At 34.0% G+C, this 20,945-nt stretch overlaps 1 protein-coding gene across 9 annotated transcripts in view; it reads right to left on the bottom strand.

The window, feature by feature from the left end:
* CEP128 (centrosomal protein 128) overlaps positions 1-20,945 on the bottom strand; it is a 111,420-nt gene that overhangs the window by 75,598 nt on the left and 14,877 nt on the right. For all 9 annotated transcript variants that reach the window (XM_084521472.1, XM_084521475.1, XM_084521473.1 and 6 more), the window contains 5 exons: positions 17,109-17,225; positions 9,643-9,729; positions 8,134-8,208; positions 6,780-6,912; positions 4,965-5,125 (listed from right to left, as the gene is read on the bottom strand). In XM_084521472.1, the coding sequence (XP_084377598.1) occupies positions 4,965-5,125; positions 6,780-6,912; positions 8,134-8,208; positions 9,643-9,729; positions 17,109-17,225 (573 nt within the window). The remainder of the gene's footprint in view (positions 1-4,964; positions 5,126-6,779; positions 6,913-8,133; positions 8,209-9,642; positions 9,730-17,108; positions 17,226-20,945) is intronic.

Genomic DNA, 20,945 nt, shown 5'->3' with positions numbered 1-20,945 from the left:
AAATATTCATTAAATTTAATTAATTGATCCTGGGGATACAGCAAGTTAATGCTCCAGAGATCTGAATGCAAGTATTATTTTCAAAACTGATGAAACTTTGTTATCCCTCAGACTGCAGAACCACCACGAATGCTTCAGTTGACAGACTCCGTCTAGAGATGATTCAGAACAGAGGTGATCAACAAACTCAGAGACAGATGCAATATTTGCCCTGAGTAAAACAGTTGTGCTTAGTAGTTCTAATTTACTACATAGCCAACATCCAAATATATAACCCATCTATCAACTTTCACAAGAAATTGGAGGCAGCAGAGAAAAAGATCAACATTTTCCAGTTAAAACTAGTTATTTATCCAAAATGTAAACTAATCATCATAGGCTCTAAACACATGATTACTCAGTTCAGATTTCCAGTCCCTAGCTTGACTACATATATTGTATTTTTGACCTGCATTTTCAACAATTCATTTAAAAATAATCACCACAAAATGCAAAAGAAATTCCACTCTAGATACAGAAAATAAATCACATCACATTCTCAGTGTAACATTCCTTAAAGCTTTCATGAACACTGAAAATACAATTAAGGATCATTCATTTCATACAATTTTCCATAATCCAAGGTAATGCCTTAAATGAGTTATGTGCAAACATTCTATAATGATAATACAATAAACCACATTTCACCTCAACCACACTAATTATGTTGATCACCTAAAGTAGATCCGTATGTAGTGTTCTCTTTTTCTGTAATGGGTCTCAGCAGTACAGTCACCAGTTTCTAACATTATGTAATCATACTGATTGTCATTGGTATTGTTTTCAACAACGTGATCTAAATCATGCACCTAATTATTTCTCTTATTTATTTATTTAATTTTTTACTGAATACAGTGCTCAAATATTTCTTCACAATCTGATCTGCATCTCTTACTAACCATAATGTATCTAACCATGAAGAATCATTGATTCTGGAGGTTTAGGTCTTTTATACAAACACAAGTTCTATGAATTGAAAAATCAAAGATGCATATGGTCAATCAGTCAAGAAACGTATTCTTTCAGTAAAAGGTATATTGTACAAAATCAACTGGTTAAAGAGGTACTTTTTCCATATGTTCCCCAAGCATGAACTGCTACTGGTTCTTGATCACTAATAGTCTATATAAAGATACAGCTGAAACATCTTAAATTTTTAGGTTGATTTGTGATTTTGAATAGATTTTTAAAAGTACATATGCTAGTCACTTTCAATAAAGTTTTTGTAGCACTACTTCAAAGTTTAAAAACCATTTGATACAGTAATACAGGCTAGTCTATGCCAAAGATATAGATTTGTCATAATTTGTGAGAATTTCTGTTTAAGTTTATAAAAGTGGGTTACGGTTATTGGTTTCAGGTATCTTAGTTGACCTGTAAAATTAAAATAATTGGCTAATAGTGTCATCTTCAGTGAAAGAAAAGCCATAAAATAAATTTTAATAAGGCTAAGAATTTAAATCAACCTTTATAAGATTAGAAGATTTCTATTATTTATGTCTTAATTAAACAAATCTCTCCCTCAGAAAATTTGAAATATTTTTAACAAACTGACTGCCTGCTGTTACACTCTACTGGACAATACTGTAAGACCCCATTGACCTAATTAGAATCTAATTAGAATTAGAGAAATCTTCAGTAAATCATTATTTCACAAGCATAAAGAGTCCATATAAGCTTATGGATAAACTGGCTTATTGTATCTTTACAATTTTCATACACTGTTTACTTCTTATCTATAATAGTCAAGTTAGACCAATTTCTCTGTTAGTTCCATATAGAAAAATATATTTAAAATAATGACATACATTTCCAAGTTCTTACAGAGGCATCCTCAGGTACACTATGATAATTGAAATTAAAATTTTCTCTATTAAATTTAAAAAACTAAAGATTGAACTCACTTCTAAACATGAGATTATGATCACATTCTTAAGCTTACTCATCCAGTCCATTTTATATCATATTCTGATTTTATGGTGACAGGGACTAAGTGTACAGCACAACTCAAATTCTTTAAAACAATGACATTTTAATAAATCAAAAGAAATTTCTAATATCACATGTACAGCAGAGTCACATCCTCCCCACTAACCAAAGATAAGTTACACTCAATTCAAACATGACTAGTCTGATTCCCAGTTGGAAGTGACTATCTGATAGGAGCAGCTGTTAGAACGGACTTGACAAAATGCTTTGTTAGTACATAAGTTTAGAAATTCACATCCTTGTATTCCTTGATGTTTCATTAAAAGAAAAAAACATAGCTATTTTCCTGTTGCTGCCTCTGTAGGAGAATGGCAGTGGGAAGCAGATAAGAAGTACAAAGTATTTTCTGTTGAGATAATCAGGGAAGTCAGATTTCTAACTTGCAGCAATGACAATGACCCTGGCTAGCCCTCTTCCATCAGTATTTTCACAGAGCAGGAAATTAGTATTAGAACATCATTCGGGCCCTTAAAAAAGCATGTTTTACAAACAGAAGTTAAAAGATGTTTTTCCATTTTTTTGTATCCTACTAACTCCCCCCACCCATGTAACTGGAATTTCTCAGACCATACAAAAATTAAAAAATTAAATAAAGACAAAATTTAAAAATATATATAAAAATCAAATTAAAAAAAAAATCAGCATGCTTCACACTAGTGTAGAGATATATTGGTCAGCCAGAACATAAATGCTGAGGGGCATCAGAAATGCATTCTGATTGCTGTTTTCTCTTGAGGGCAGCCTAGATCTTCTGAAAGCCTTTTTAACAGCCAACTTACATAAAGTATGTAAGAACTTATTTTGAGACTAATTTTTTTTTCCCAACACAACTTGAAGTATTTGTTTGATTTAAATTAGCACAAAAGTTGACAACAGAACGGTGGAAAGCCAGCCAAAAGTAAACTGAATAGTGTAGGCCTTTGAATCTATGATAACACACAAAAAGTAGCTCCCACTTTTGAATTTCCAAAGTAATACAACGTTATTTCAAAGAGCAGTACCTTCATTAGAAAAATATACACAAAATACAGAACCTCTGGGTTACTAAATACCTCAATACAACAAACCTTATGTGCTCAACTAATGAAATCCCTCATTGGGTTCTGAAACACTTCTGTTCAGGGATTTCACTACAATAACTAATCTAGACAGGAAGCAAAACCACAGAAATGTCCTGTCTTAAAAAGGCTGCCACCTCTTACATCTTAATTAACATTTAAAAGTCTCCCAACTGAAAATCCTGTGACATAGACACTGTTATTCTTTGTACAAAGAACAAGAGAGGTTGAAAGGGAACCTTTAAAGATCACCTAGCTTAAACACCCCTGTCCTCATCCCTAGGTAGGGACACCTTCCACTAGATCAGGTTGTTCAAATTCTTATCCAACCTGACCTTGAACATTCCCCTTGAGTAGCATCCATCCTGGACAACCTGTTCCAGGTATCTAACCATCCTCACAGTAAAGAATTTCTTCCTAACGTCTAACCAAAATCTACCCTCTTTCTTTAAAATCATTAACCCTTGTTCTATCACTACACATCCTGATAAAGAGACTCTCCCCATCTTGAAAGAGTAGTTCCCCTTTATGTATTGGAAGGCTGCAATAAGGTTTCCATAGAACTTTCTCTTATCTAGACTAAATAACTCTTAGCTTCTCTTCACATAGAAGATGTGCTCCAGCCCTCTGATCATTTTTGTGGCCCTCCTCTGGTCTTGCTCCAACAAGTCCGTGTCTCTCGTGTGTTGGAGGCCTAAGAACTGTATGCAGTACTCCATATGGGGTTTCATGAGTGCAGAGGAGGAAAACTACCTCCCTTGACTTGCTGATCACACTTGATGCAGCCCAGGATATATATGATTTCTAGGCTTCAAACACACATTGTCAGCTCATCCACCAGTACCCCCAAGTCTTCTGTAGGACTGTTTTAAATTCATTTATCACCCAGGCTGTATCTCTGCTTCGGATTGCCTCAAGCAAGTTACAGGACCTTGCACTTGGCCTTGTTGAAGTGCATGAGTCTCACAAGGGCCCATCTCTTGAGCCTGGTCCCAACGCAGACCCTTGAGGGACATCACTCATCACTGGTCTCCAACATGGACATAATGACCACAATTCTTTGGATGTGGTCATCAAGCCAATTCCTTGTCCAGCAAATGGTCCATCCATCATATCCATGTCCCTACAACTTAGAGGAAAGGACATTGTGGTGGACCGTATTAAATCAGAGTCACAGAATGGTTTCAGTTGGAAGGGACCTTTAAAGATCATCTAATTCCAACCCCCCTGACATGTGAAAGGATACCTTCCACTAAATCGGGTTGCAAAAGTTCCCACTCAACCTGGCCTTGAACACTTCCAGGGAGGCGGTACACACAACCTCTCTGGACAACCTGTTCCAGTATCTAACCACCCCCACACATTGTATGTGTTTGCCATAAATAAGTATGCTAATAATTATTACTATCATTGCATCACATCTAATAGTGAAAAAATAGAAGTTACAAACTGTTTTTGTTACTGTACTTCACCATTTCATAGAACAAGGAATTCCAGTTTGTTTGAAATTACTATTGATAGAATTGGGGCTAAGCAAATAAAAACTAACTTATGAAACTAATTCCACAAACCACTATTAATGGCAACTGATGACAAAATCAGATCACCTTTTATTTGGACATCATAAAATGACAAATAATACAAAAAAATAATAAAATAATACAACACATGAATTCAGGGGCAACAGTAAATACTTTATTTCTTTGGTTTATTAAAGAGATGGGAGAAAAAAATTCTGCAAGCTCAGATCACCTTTCAATGTTATTCATAGAATAAACTCAATAGAGCATGACAGTCACTCAATTTTAAAGGTTGCTCCCTAATCTGGTATATCACATATCTTAAAGATATGGGAAATGACTTACAAAGAAAACTTACCTCAATGTGTGTTACAAGCTGTGCCTTCTCCTTGTCCTTACGTTCTATGCATTTCTTTAACTCTTCTACCTCTGACATTACTGCATTATGATTCAGCTTTGCTTTAAGCTCCAAAATATATTTCTCCAGTTCTTGCTTTTCTTTCTCATATCTTTCAGCAACTATAAAACAGTGGGAACAGAACAATATGCCCAGCAGAAATACAGACTTGTGGAAAATTACTTTTTTCACTCATTTCTCTTTTGGCAATTTTCTTCTTTACATGCGACTATTATACAGCTATTGATTTTATTTGAAGTATGTGTGAAAAATGGCTATAGTTATATCATAACCTTCCACTGAATGAGACAGTATTTTTTGGGCTTATTATTATCCAGTTATTTTAGAAGGGTTTCCTCCCATATCCCCCCTGCATTTTCCTGGAGAAAAATAAAAAAAATGGAAGAAACTACTGGGGAAGTTCAGGTGCAAATGAAAATTTTCCACAAATTTCAAGGCCAAGGTTTTATCCCATCAGTGTGACTTCCAAGTGAGGAGGTGTTACTATCTGTGAATTATATGTTCCAATACTACAAAAGACATTCCTGATGAGAATAAGCTGTAAATATCCTCAGCCAGAAATTCAAAGGTTAGTAGTTGTTTATGGCTAAAGGAGGCCAAAAAAAAATAAATCAGTCTGTATTCTTTGCATGCATCTTTGAAGAAAGAGAAATAATGCAGTAAGGAAAAACAATTGCTTTAATTTTCATTTCTTGTGTGTGTGTCTCTTAATAACTCCAAGTACATATTTTTTCTTGCTTTTACACAGTACTTCTTATAAAACAAATGGAAAAATAAAATATGCTTTCAAGACAAGCTAAACAAGAAAAACAGTTGCAAATAAATTTCCTTTTAAGCAGATACACTAACATCCAAGTGACTGAACAGAAGCTATTAAAATGACTATCCTGTATTAAAACTCTGAACTTAAGCCACATACCATTTTCCAGGACTCTGTATGAGATTTGTTAAAAAAGGGAGTCAAAGTCCTGTTTTAATAATCAAGATAATTCAATAGCTGAAGTCATTAACCAAACCAATTAAACCATTAAGACACTGTACTAGTGCTACTCAAGATTATAGAGGAATACTGACTCCATTTCCTTGTTAATGAAGAGAAAGACAAAAAAAAAGACATTCTCCAATGCATTTTGATTACATTTTGAAAAGTTTAAATACAGATAGATATCTAATAATATAGTCCTCACTAAAGCTATAAATTAATTCACAACTACATGTTGAAATTTTTAAATGCTTTTTTCTTCTAAGTATCATGGTTCCATCTCCAAAATTCTCAAACTGCAATTAGAAGCCCTGGACTGAATAATACTAGACTGTATTTATAAATACTCTGGAATATGCTGTTACTCATTAGAAATTCTACCAGAAGTTCAGCAGCTTGTCTATAACCAGCTACATAATGGACTTGTTATGATTTTCAAGATGACAGGATTTAAACTGCAAATGGACTGAAAAGTACAATTTCAGAAAAATTCGTAAATAGAAATAGTGTAAACATACCATCCACTTTCCTTTAATTTTCTGTAATACACTTCATTTGTTTTAACCACAGAAATCAAGGTATTTCATCCTAAATTTTAACTGTCATTGATATTTATTTGTTAAATACCCAGTCACCAGTACTTATTAACTTAAAGCTGAGAACTTCATCAGCTGTTTTAGTTGAAACAGTAAAGGAACTGGAACTTCAATGACAGAATTAATGTCCAGGTCAACTAATTTGTAGGCATCTAGTGCAAAATTTGAGAGCTGTACCTGTTCTAATTCTCCTTTCATCTTCTTGCACATCCTGGGAGCTCTGGCGGTGCATAGCAACACGTGAAATTTGATGTTGCAACTCTACACGATCTTCTTCTGCTCTCAAAAGTTGCGAACGAAGATCTTCAATCTAAAACACATGTAGAAGTATCAAATGTTTAACAAAAAATAAGAGTGAAGGAGTAAATAAGATATTTTTATTAAATTGTAAAAGAAAAAAAGGGACTGTACAAGTAATATTTAGAAATTTCAAGAGTGCTGCAGATGGTAAACGATAGACAAATGAGGTAGTTCCTAGTTATTGGCCAGAAAGCGTTTATTCAAATCAAAAGGAATGATTTTCGTCTTTTATGTTGACCATGGCTGAGCATCAATTTCTTTAGATTAAAAAAAGTAATACCATTTTATATGTGTTTCAGTTGACTTTCTACACTGTTAGTGAAGATATCTATATAAAGAGTAATATACTTTATGTAAATTCTGCTCATTAAATATACATTATTGATATTCTCAAGAAACATACAGGGGGTTACATATTTATTTTTTATTATATATAGCCTAATGCTTGCAACAATGACATTGCATATGGGAAAATAAAGGAAACAGACATGATTTAGCATGAATTGAAGGAAAATAACTCGTATTACCCATATGTGTTACAGTATGTATGTCATGCACAATGAGTTAAATTCAAAACAGTAATATAGCCATCTCAATTTTTTTCTAAATGCACAAGTGAAACAACTATTTCTAACAGATAAGTACACAAATTGTTCCTTCCCTACCTATCTCAATACATGTATTCTTCTTCAGCTCCTCTGAAAGAAGGATGGGCTAGAGACATTTAGGAAAAAGGACATTTTTCTAATGCTATAATCCAGGTTCCTTCATCTTCTAAATTCAGTCATATGTACATTAGTAGGTATTGTTTAGAATACATTTTTGATTGCTTTCCCAATGTTTGTCTCCCCCTCATATGCACACAATACATCTATGTCACTGGTTTATCTGAAGTTATGCAATTTGTATAATAATAATTACTAATACAGAAGTTGTTTTTAAGCATACTCTGAAGGGTAGTTACAAATAATGTGTTTATGTATGTAAGAAGTACCATAACTGCTACTACTGTTCTTATTATTAATACATGAACATATATGCAAGAAGGTTTGGAAAAGAGAAAAAGTATCAAGAGCAATCAGTCTCAGTCTCTTTTAGACTCAAATCTTTTTCTCTGTATCTCCTTCCCAAAGCAATGTTATCAGAATATGAGAAAGGAAGATTAATCAAAAAGACTACAACATAGCCAAATACAAAAGCTTTAGGATTTCCACCACCCCAAAGCAGTTACCTGATGCAAAAGAGCTTCTCTACTGCCTTCTGAATGATTCAACTTTTTCCGGGACTGCTCCAATTCTTGCTCAAGCTTTCATTACAGAAAAATTATGAAGAAAATTGAAGTATGCATCAATAGAAAAAAATATACTTTACCTAATTACTTCTGGTGCAAATTAATCAGTGTAAGCAGCTATTTAAATTAAGATATAATATTCACCATATTTCAATTTGTCCAAAACTCTAAAGGAAGCTTTCACTTGTACTGAATCTCTGCTATATTTATTTAAATTAGACGATGAAAATTTAACTTAGTCTATAATTTTTATATACTTTTCTATAACACGTGAAGTGGTGTATATATTCAAAATAAAACAAAAAAGCATGAAAGCAACTTTTTACTAGGTTAAATAAAATAAACTTTTAAAAATTGTTCCAGGGTTTGTGCCATGCATTCAAATTCAGATAAAAATTGAGAATGAGTTCACATTTGAAGCCTTTGTTATACAGTTCATTCATAAAAATGTTAAAGTTGACACTTATTGATACAAGTGGTAAGTAGTAAATTGTTTCTCCATGTTGTGCAAAAAGATATTACAATTATTCTGGAAACAAGACGACTGAAAAATTGACGTGTCAGGACTTCCAGACAATTAGAATTTTCCCCAAAATATACTATCAAGGGAATTTAAAAGCATGTAAACAGAAGTAGTCAAACTGATTACCATTTCCAAAAACAAAAAAAGTTATGAAATATTTTGTGAGTTCTGCCACAAATAGCTCAAAGATTGCAAAGATGCACATAGAAATAAAAATAGTTTTGAAAGCGGAAATTGTTATTGCAGAGATAACATCCTTTTTGTGATTACTAAGAGGCTGGCAAACAGGCAAAATAAATAGGACTAGAAGTAATGGAATGAAGAGGGTAACAATACATAGATTGTTTAGAATAATAGCTTTAGCATAGACTTCGGAAGTATTGACAAAAAGGTTAAGCTAAGTGGACAAAAAAGCCAGCAAAAGTGCAACATTGCACTAGCAATCTGCAGGGACAGAAATATAATGAATTTTGTTTCCTACAAACAGGATGAAAGCAATATGTCAACAGATAGGTCAGTAAAAAGAGCGCTTAATATTCACCAGGTTTCAAAATAATTAAACACGCATTAACTGCTGGGACGAAGAAAAGCTGTACCTTTGAGCTGCCATAAATACATGACAGCAGACTGCATCTATTTGTCTTTTCAACAACAAATCAAAAAAGAAATCAAGGATAATCTACAAGTTATAAATTTATTTATCTGGCAGGATGGAGTACTTTTTAGAAAAAACACAATGTAACTAAAAAGCTTTGTAGGAAAGACAAGTTCAATATAGTTGCATTCACTGTGTAACTGATACAACAAAAACGACCAAGTCATCTTAAAGATGAAAGAAAGTTTTATCCTGCTGCTTTCTCTGAAAGAGGAAGCATATACTACAACATATAACATAGATTTACATAAAAAATAAAATTAAGACTTACTCGGTTCTTTTCACTTTCATATTTCTCGAGTTTACTTTTCATGAGCTCTTCTGTTTCAGCTGCTTTAGCATCTCGTTTCTTTAGAGCCTTTAAAGTGAAAAATATAATGTGAACTTCATTACGGAAGTTACAGAAGTCTTCCTTATAAGCATGTTAAAAGAAAAGAATCTACTCACATGTATAAGAAGAGATCTACACAAGTGCTTTCTGACTTTGTCTAATATTTCTAGGTGAAGCCAATGTACATTGTTATGAAAAGATAAATATAAGTCCATGCATAAACACACCCATGCACAGAACTGGGCCAAATACAAAGTCAAAATTAGCATTAACATCCTTCCGATGTATAGATTCACAGATGCTCAAGACTGACCCTAAACATTGTGAGATGAAGGACTGAGAAGCTGAAGAGAATCCCTACAGATAAACTGTGAACATCTCAGATAAGGAGAATATATTCTCTAACATAAAATATGCAGTCACATGTAATACAACATACTGCAGTAAGGAAAACACTACTATAAAGTTGTGTTAGAAGCCAAAAAAAGGAAGTTAATTTTATCTGAATCTTGACAAATGCTTAGATGTGCATTGTTAAGACAGGATTAACTGAAACATTCCTGATCTAAAGCTACTGCCACTGTCATGCCTTACTTCAAAAATAAATAAATAAACCAACCAACCACAGGGACTTTTCCTGTCTCTTTCTGACTAAAGAGTCTAAAACTAGCTACATACATTTTCTAAAGCATCTTATAAAAATAAAGTTGCCTTGAACACCAATTTTGAAACCTCTTCCTTCTTTAAACCAACATTTTTGCTGAGCATATACCATAACTTGAAAAGGAACGCAGCAGATATCAAAGATATTAATGACACATGAGACTTGCAACCTAAATAACCCAAGCTTGAGCATCCCAAGCCATAACGATGCCATTGGCTTATCATAAATACCAGGTAGAAACACAAGATGACATCACTAGCTATGCTGACATAATTTGCTCTGAATTTGAGAAATTGTGTCACACATTTCTTTGCTGTCAACATCACCAAGCAGTTTTCACACTAGCATTTCATTCACACTTTCATTAGAGATCTTCAGACCTTTGAGTTTCATCCAGTATCACATAGCATAAGTACACCTGGCCTTTCCACCATTACTTGCTAAAACTGCAACCAAACAACAAAAACACATAACATAGCCTGTCCAGAACAAAATGCCTTTTTTCCAGTCTGTTCTTTCTGAGCAGCATTTTATTTTCATTTTATAGGAGTATATCCTTAAACAGATATCTCTGAAACTCTTCCCTGTCATTAGTACAATATCATTCAATTTTTTAACATTTTCTCTTCACTGAAAACTGAGGAAGGTTTTCACTTGATCAAAAATTCAGCTGTAGAAGTTTTGCTTTTATAAGTAGCTTTGTGGAGAAAAATAAATGGATGTCTATACAGCCTTATATCCTCATCTCATAAAACATAAGGGTTTCAGTATATTTTGGCTTCCTCTCCTGCCTGAACAGTTTATACTAGAAACTGAGATTGTGGAAGCTATTTATTATAACTATGCCACTGAAAATATTATGCTACATAAAGAATTAGGCTTTTGTCTTACTGATTCATAATCAGATACTGCAAGACTGTAACATATTTAAGGTATTTCTCTAACTACTCAGTACAGATTCAAAATCTATCTTATCAGTTAACCTATATAACTCAACACTGCACACAAACTGGATGCACCCATTTCACTCAAAAAGACTCTATGAAGAACCCGCCCCCCCCCCCAAAAAAAAAAAGCTAAACTATAGGGGTAAAAAACAAATAAACAAACCCAAGATCAACACTTCAGCTAATGTCATTACTGCACACAAAATCATTGTTTTAAGTAACTAGAGGTACTAGTTCGGTCTACTAGGGATGTATATATACTCTAACTGCAATTCAGCTTCATTTTTCAGCAGAATTAGAAGCTTTGTTATAAAAAGTCAACTGTATGCCAACCTTATTTTTGGTACTGAATTAGTAATTAATTGTAAAATATACATATATATATATTATCATATGCAGATTTTGTTATGGAAGTCAGCATAAAGAAATTTAAATTCAGTTTAATGAAAATTAAGCTTTAACTGAGTTGGAATTAGAAACACTAGGAAAACTTTCAAAGATGTCCCTACTGAAGGCAAAAAGTTTGTCTCACTACCAGCAGTACATCCAAATTCATTGAATAAACCACAGAAATCAATGTCATTTCAACTTACCAGGATCACTGAATGATATTTAGACTATTAAGTATAAATAACATCAAATAAAAAGGCAGTCTTTCATATCACAGACACTAAGCAAATGACATTCACTTCTATTTTCTGTATATAGTTTTAAAAGCCCATAACAATTTCATTAATAAAACAGCTCATATATATCAGTTAAAATACTATAAAAAGAATGTGGTTTTACAATAACATTAAATATATCAAACATGTACTGCTTCAGCTGTGAAATACAAGTTTTTCCACTAGGTGCTAGATAGGCCATCAGTTAAGCAATCAATATGTCATTAAGAAAAAAATATTTGGTCATCTGGAACTAGACAAGCAGTAGATCTTAATAATGGTTGAGAAATTACATAGGTAAAAGTTTAATTTTGCCCTCCTTGTTGTGTTCCCTTTTAAATAATTATTAACTGGCTTTTGTCACTCTTCTTTTTCTCCATTAAAGATTTGTCTGTGAAAGGATTCTATTGGGAAAGGAAGGGTAAAATAAAAATAAAAATAAAAATGCCACGTAAAGAGTCAACTGATTTTATTTCATTTGTTATTTCCATAGTTTGGGGGAGTCAAAGGGTCAAAAATGGGAACTAGGAACTGCTGTACTCAGCATCCCATTCCAATACACTCCTGCGTGATGGCTTCCAAAAAGCAGGCAGGCATGGCTCAGGGGACCTCTACCTGGAAACACTGAAGCACCAAAGAATGGAAACTGGTCTACAGTCCCCTAGATTCTCCCATCAAGATCCTCTTCTTGAAGACACTAATATCCAGGCTGCCTAGCAGATGGCTGACAAGGAGTTTGTGTAACTTGGTGAGGCCCTGGAGGCAGCAGGCAGGTTGGAGGCCACAAGAAAGCAGAGAACATGCACATAGAGACATCTTCATTGTGTGATTTCAGGATGGGCCAGCTAGATGTTCTACGTCCTGCTCAGACAGTTAGAAACAGACTATTATCTCTGACAGGCTAGACAAACTTATGATTTGACCCAGGGGAGCAATTCTTAAGGTGTTTTTACAGACTTTACTAGCACAAAATAGAATCAGAATATCAATATACATGGTGTACCCCAGCTCACTTTACCTCATCCATACATCAAACTTCCTAATTTTAATAAGAAAATCATTTATTCCCTATTGTGTAGAACTTTTCCTCTTATATACGGAGAAAACTGTGCAGAAGCCTCTGTAACAAAAGTTCTCAATCATTTGCAACATACAGAAATAACTTTTACTGATATTTGAGCCTACTAACTTCTTAGCTTTTTGTTGTTCACATAAAAATAGATTTGAAGGTAGTGCACAGACCACAAATTGAAATCTTTTTCAAAGTGAGACTGATCATTGAAAATGATTGATACTAACTGAAATATGCAAAAAAGATCAACCTTGAGCCATGTTTTAAAATAAAACAAAAATGTACCTCATCCTAATCTGATTTTTTTCTCTAACCTGCCACATTAGCAGTCCATGTTACTGCTTCCTTAAATGCACTGCATTTAAAGACAGACTGCCTAGATAATTCAGTGACATATGTATGAAACCTGCTTGTGTTCTAATGCAGAGATGCAAGCCAGACAAACTACAATTAAAACAAAACCCACTAGCCATAGTTGGCATAACACAGAGTCAAGGGGCAAGTATCAATGATGCATTAAAACATCCAGATGTCTCAGAGCACAGATCAAGTTTATGTTTGTCTAAAAGGATCACAGAGAAGGTCATGCAAAAAGAGAATTTTTCAATAACATTTTTGACCAGTCTACCCCACCCTCTGTTTAAAGTTTGCCAGCATCTTGCACTTCACAGTAAGTACGTGCAGTGAGAGGCAAAGAGATCTAAGTATCCAGTTGCACTAGGAAATGAATAAGTTATTAGCTTAAGACATACTCATAGTCACTGCCTTAATACAGCCAGTGTGTTCAAAAATGTTTTATAAATATGATACTGTTCTGCTAAAGTGAGCAAAGCACGAACACTACCTCATTTTACCAAAATCCAGAAAGCCGAGCATAGGAATTATTGAAGCCATCCAGAACACTCTTTGCATATAAAAGCTGTTTAAAGGCTACTTTTTTAAGAATTATATTTGTTTTAGAAAATGGAACCATATATGCAAACAAACAGTACAAAGTGGATGGTATCTTTATATTCAAAACAAAGCACTGAAGAATCTCAAAGTAATCTTAATTTAGACAACAAATGTACTTTGTTAAAGTGATCCATATATACATCTCAGTGGTACTGACAAGATGAACATATTTGTTCTCCTTTCAAAACAGAAGAGTTTCTATCAGGGAAACATAGAAGAAAGTTAAGATGCATGACTTGCACTAATTTAAGATTTTCTTTATAAATAGCATTTAAGCACACCTAGAATACACATCAACTCAAGATAAAAAATTTGTATCCACCTACACACAGCACATATTGAATGCAGATTCAAAAAAACACAGATTTAGATACTAAAAATGCAAAAATTATATGCCAAGCTTTCTTTATAGTCAGTTTATAACCAGATATCATCTTGGTTAATGATCAGACCATGATGATGATGATAATGAAATAAAATTTAAAAGTTTGCACATCAAGAGAAAAGCAAAGACAAATCAGACAAAGAGAAAAAGAAACACATGTATCATCATGTTCAGTTAGATCCTGAGAATATATAATTAAATAACTGAGATTTAGGAAGATGACTCTTAAGGTGGTAAAATACTGACAAGTAGTGGTCAGTTATGGACACTGCACTTTCCCTAGAGATAAGGACTCAAGTCTCACAAGATTTCTTAATTAAAACAACTGCTGATCAAATCCAAAACTTAAATTTGATTTTGTTGGGTTTGAAATGTAATAACAGGAAAGCTAATGAAAAAAATGTTTCATTAAATAGCCACAAATGCTTTAAATAGCATTTCTTTGTAAATTATCCAGGCCATATTGAATGACAGGATTTCAGAATTCAGTCCAAACCCCATCCTCCTTCCAGTAATGTTACTTGGGAAGAATCTTGGAGAAATAAAAAAGGACAGAAAGAGACTTTAATAGAGCATTAAATCCATGCAATGGTCACCACAAGACTGAGGCCACTGACAGAGTTAACAGTCCATCTAACTCGTAATTCAAAGTACAAAGGGCAAGAAAAAGAATAACAAAGTAAAAACCTCCTTTTTACAATGATGTAGAGACATGCTTCACACAAATAACTTCAGTAAAATATTTAGCTATTTGCTTTATTCTCACTAGGGTATATGCAAAAGTACACACAACAATGCGAGTTCAATCCTATTAGACTGTTTCTAACAATACAGTGATTAACAACATTCAGTTCTCAAGCAACTGCTCACACATTTACATGGCTGAATACATGCACCATTATGAGTGGGGACCAAAAACATTCCAAGACCACCACTATCCAGGTTAGTGTTATTATCGAAGATGAACACCATTAAAAATGTTAGGACAATGAAATCTAAATTGTTACCACCATCTCCAAGCCTTCTTCCAGTGGACCAGAACAGATCTTTACAGTTTACTGGCTTGGGTTCCATGTTTTATCCCTAAATGCATTCATGTTTCATTAGTGAAGAACATTCCTCACTTATTTGGAAAGCACCTTGGCTGCTTGGTTCTAATACTCCTGATAATTCAGGCCAAATGGAAGGCAGAAGAGGCACAGCTGCTCAAAAGGTCAAGCTGCAGAAGAAGCTAGGGAGCAAGCCTCTCCCTGTGTGGATTGTGTTCATTAAGAATATTTTCACCTACAATGTCCCCCTAGGAAACTGAGTGAGTACAGAGTCATATTAATGTAAAAAAAAAAATAATAAAAAATAAATAAATAAATAAAAAAAGTGAAGAGATCTACATTTTTAAGTAGCTGGTCCTCCATATTCTGTACATCCCATGAGAGGTCAAAGGAATGCACTAATGAGACTTGCAAACTTGAGAAGAGCATCTGCAATAGCTGAGTTTCAAAGAAGTATCAAATGACAAATGTCACAATAAAAGAGAAAATCAGCAACATCTATTGTGTTAAGTTGCTGTTCTTAATGTACAATGAAGTCTAACAAATGCACAGTGTAAAGCAGTCAAGAAATAAGTAAACTTCTACACTGGATTCTCTGAGAATCTCTGGTCTTGAAACTTGTCTATCAAGCAATCTTTATGGCAAATGCTACTGTTAAGTAATGGGTAATAAGTAAGAAAAAGGTAAAATGACAACATATATTACACACAAAAATCTAACATTTCTTACAAGGAATTTTTGTTGTTGTTGCTGAATAGTTACCTTGTAAGCTGGCAGCTTTGCAAAGACTGCCTATTTAAATATAGGATATATAAAAATTGTGAGAAATAGCGTAAACTGAGAAGATCTCTAATGGTAAATTTAATATTTCTATAATACAGAGAAATAGACAAACACCTTAGCACAATACATCAAACAATTACACTGATGCAAGCAATGAACAAATTCGCAAAAAGTCAGCTAGTATTCAACTTAAAAAATACATTGTTGACAACCTTATAAAACTATTCATAAATGTTAAATGCTTCATAGTAACAAGTTATATTATTCATTCTATTTAGTTTGCCATACTGAATCTATTCATCTGTATCACTGCACTCAAAGAAAAAAATTAAATAGTCCAAAAATACAGCTCAAGAACTCAAATTCTTAGCCTGTTCTGTTGCTACTGTTTTTTCCTCTGCTTGTTTTAAATTCAAGATTAGACCAGTTCTAAACCTTTTGTCTCCTTAGAAACTCTCATATTCCTATTTCTTGTATAATTTACTTTCAATAACAAAAGTAAATTTCTTAACAAAACTCTCACACAAATATCTCTTGGGATGCTAGTACACAGAGGCAACATATACAGAATTCCTATTATTTTGTTCTCAAAAAGAGTGTTTTCCAAAAGGTAAGGCCTAACATGGTCTAATTTGCTTTTCTTTCAAATAATGTTTGTGCCAGTTACCAAAAAGGTCTAAATCAGTATCATGATTCAGAGCAGCACCACAAATAACAGAGACTACTTGTTATTATCTGGTCATCAAATCAAGAGGAAGTGGGTTGGATACAGTTAAAAGAACCTGCCAAAAATATGAGCACTTTTGCCAGTTTGACAGGTACAGGGTCACAAACACAGCAAGATCCTAATTTAATTATACATATACAGGAAGTTTTCATTTGCATACCTCTTGTAATTGAATAGACATCTGTCCCAGTTGGTCCTGGCGCCTTTCTACAAGCTGTCTTTCAGCATGCATTTCTTGTTCTATCTCCTGTAGTCTTCTTTCTACCCGGGCTGACACCTTCAAAAGGAAAAACAACCTGCAGGAAGTTAGGGCGCATTTTTACCACATACTGAGAAATTTATTTTACCACATACTGAGAAATTGAGAAAATATTAAAAAGTATGGGACAGAAAGAAAGAAAAACAAAACAACTTGTATTTTGTGAAGATTTAGAATGGTATAGAAAATAACCAGATTTATAACACTGAGTACTCAAGCAAGGAAATGGCCTGCTATTTTGTTAGCAATATCTTCCTTTACATCTATGATATTTTTCTTTACAGTGGTGGTTCTGATCAAGTGCTAAATATATCAAGTTTGGTACAGGCTAAGCTGAGGCTGCAATATAAAAATCTTGGCTTCTCTGCCACTGGTCTGGTTAATCTCTGGAGAGCCACTTCCTTCACATCTCCTGTCTATAAAACAGACCACCATTCGCCTCCTTCATAAGCAGAAATCCATGACTGACAAGTATGAGAATGACTGTAATAGCACAAAATATTTACATCAATAAGACTTTTCCCCAATATTTTTTCAAATCGTATTCAAACTAATATAAGTAACACCAGTCAATTGTTAAAGCAATCTGGATTACAGGTACAATAATTCAACTTTAAACTACACCCAGAACTACTTTATTTTTGCATTTCTAGCTACTAGCAGAGAGCACCCTCTTGTGGGCAGCAAATTAAATTTACATCGTTGAAGTTACAGACCAGCAAGGAAAATACTTATGTATTAGTATCCTCCCTACTTCAAAACTAACAGCTTTAAGGAGTCACTAGAAAGCAGTATTACCAAATTACTAAACGGTATCTAGATAAAACAAAGATTTAAAAGACTTGTACAACTACAAGTTTCTGATGTATGTGGAGGGGAGCAAGTTCTCATATCTACTTTCACCAATAAGCATGCTTTTACTAGGATATATGCATGTGTATGGATATAGAATTTTAACAGGAACAACACAGTTGTGTAGCAACAGATACATAATTATGGACACATTCATACTTCATGAGTACCATAAAACATTAGGTTTAAAAGAATGAAACAGTCATTTTGTCTTTATAACAAAAAGTGGTGCGTTGAAAAGGTTTCTTGTTTGCACAGCCAGGTGAGTAGTCAGCTCACAACTTGGAATTTTCTATTGTCTCTTAAAACCATCATGAGATGTTAAAAAATGTACTTCATCAAATCATGTTCTTTCATGTAAGTTATGAACGCTCTGCAGCCATAATTAGAGTAATTACTGTAAACTAATGCATAAAAATAATGATCATGTCACAACACATGCATTTCTATTGTGAAAACTACTACTTATTGTTACTTCTAATAATTCACAAAATACAGCTAACAATGATTCTATCTAACAGTAACAAAAAATAACACTATCATTAAACTTGTTGCATCTCCGCAGAAAATTAGGGAATGACAGTCACAGTTGTCATTTGTGTACTTTAAATACACCTGAAATAAAGTTTTAAAAAAATCTGAAATGAAGTATTAGGCTATTTAGTATTTAAAAAATACATATGTTGGTAGCATAAGGAATTAAAGGTAGTGGGGAAGTCAGCGTTATGGAAAGAAAGCAACGTGGCATTTAGGAGGGCTAGTATGGTGATGAAGCTTAACATGGGAAAAACATAGGAGTTCTTGTACAAGGATTTACATAGCTAGGATACAACATAAGTTTTTGTAGGGTTGCACAAGTAGTCAGGGAGGAGACTAGGCAAAGAAGGCAGAGAGCACAGAAGTCCACAGCAGATCAGGTTTATTATGTTGTATCTTGTAATAGTGCAAAAGAACCAAGTACTATCATTAGCAACTTCCTCTGCATTCTCTGTGACAGCTGCTATGTCACATTCATGTCCTAGACATGCTTAGTAATAAGACTTTCTGGAAAGCAGTAAATTTACGTTTTCTGTTTTGGAAAATTTAGCACCACCACAATACCACAAACTGGGTCACATATCACCATATTTTCCAAACTAATTATCATTTACACTATGGAACAGCTGAAGTCCAAGCACAGGTCCCTCCAGATCCAACACCAATCTTTTTATGTGTTTCTACACTGGAACTTTCCAGAAGCCTCTCTGGTAAAAATGGATGCAAAACAAGGAACAGATTCTGCCTCCCATCCTCTCCACAGGTGTTTTCTTTTCTGAACGTTGTTTCTCATTTAATCATATTTTCTCCTAGTGACACTATGGCATTAAACAGGGTTTATCAGTGTGTGTAACTTTGGAACCTCTTCATCAAACTATTTTTAACCTACCTTACTCCATTTTTATATTTAGCTGATGAAGTTTATCTAACCTTTCCACTTCTATCATTTGGCTATAACTTCTGGAAGGACTTCCTTTTACCTTGTATAGTCCCATCAGGTATCTTTTGATCACCTTCAGATCTCCTAAGGCATTAAAGTCCTTACTGTAGTGTATTCCAATTTCTTCTACATTGTCTTGAACTATTTTACCTTCCTCATTGCCCGACATTATTCAAATAAGCTTCCTCATTTTTGTGCAACTCCCTTTTAGAAATCAGATGTTATTGTAAAAAGCTTACTTTTTTTTTTTTTTTTTTTTTTTTTGCTATGGTAGAGGTGCCAAGCTTATGTTTGTTGTTTTGGTGATTGTTACAAAGCGAGTCTTTCATAGATTAAAAGCCACACACAGGACGTGGTTTATAACAAATAGCTGCTTTTCTTCTGGAATAGTTTGTGTTTATTTGCTCTACAAAGTAGTTAATATGCTACCTAAAAATGTAGTTCCCCCAACATGACAGTTACCCATCTACAGGTTTAGACATTATCTTCCATGAGAACTGTGTTTCCTGATTTTGTAGCTTCTCTGATCTTCCTTGGATTGTCACAGAACCTGTGACATGCAACAAGAGCGATAACAACAAAAGAAATATTAGAAGCAGTAGGCAAGTAAGCAGTAAGTTGTATATGAAGAAGAGACTAAAATTCACTTCTCTTCCTCTATCCTAAATGACCCTTATTCAGGACAACATTCCTACCTGAACAGAACACATCTTGTCCCCAGATTAAAAGCCGTAGTGCAGACAAGTGATTCACTGAAGTACAGTAACAAGGAACATGGAGGTTCTACATAATGACATGAAATGCTAAAACTAAATTATTGCATTCAGTGCATATTAGAACATGATTGAAGGATGTATTTTCAGCAACACAGCCTACCTGAACAATAATCATGACACTAGGAGCTCTATCTCTGTGTTAGGTTTTCAAGTAGCAGCAAAATCTATGAAAATGGATTAGGCTACCAAAAAAGTTCTCCTATCACCAATTAAGCAAAAAGAAAAGAATGTCCTGTTTAAAACCAGGATAACATTTAAGTCGTAGCTAAATTTAATTCTGTAGAAGATGCTGGATGCCTAATTTACAAAAAGCAGTATCCTACTTCTTGAATTTCTCCCCCGTTTTTCAGCTTTCCACTGTTATTTCTGGTGCAGAAGTCCTACTGGCTGAAATCTATTTCAACAGACCTTTGTTGCTTTTGTTATTATCTATTTTATTGTCAATGCAGACTTGAAGCAGAAGTCATAAAAAACACAGAAATGACAAAGTCCTTTGACAGATTTCACTCCGAATATTGAGTTAAACATTCCCCTCATGGCAAACACTAATGCATGAAATGCATTTTACAACAGTCACCTTTGCAAGGCCAAAAATCTCTACATCAGGTCCTCTGAGGGACAGTTACTTATCTA

The sequence above is a fragment of the Aythya ferina genome (genome assembly GCF_964211825.1).
Source record: "Aythya ferina genome assembly, chromosome: 5".
NCBI lineage: Eukaryota > Metazoa > Chordata > Aves > Anseriformes > Anatidae > Aythya > Aythya ferina.
Note: the sequence above shows the minus strand (reverse complement) of the source record. Positions and strands in the feature narration are given on the sequence as shown.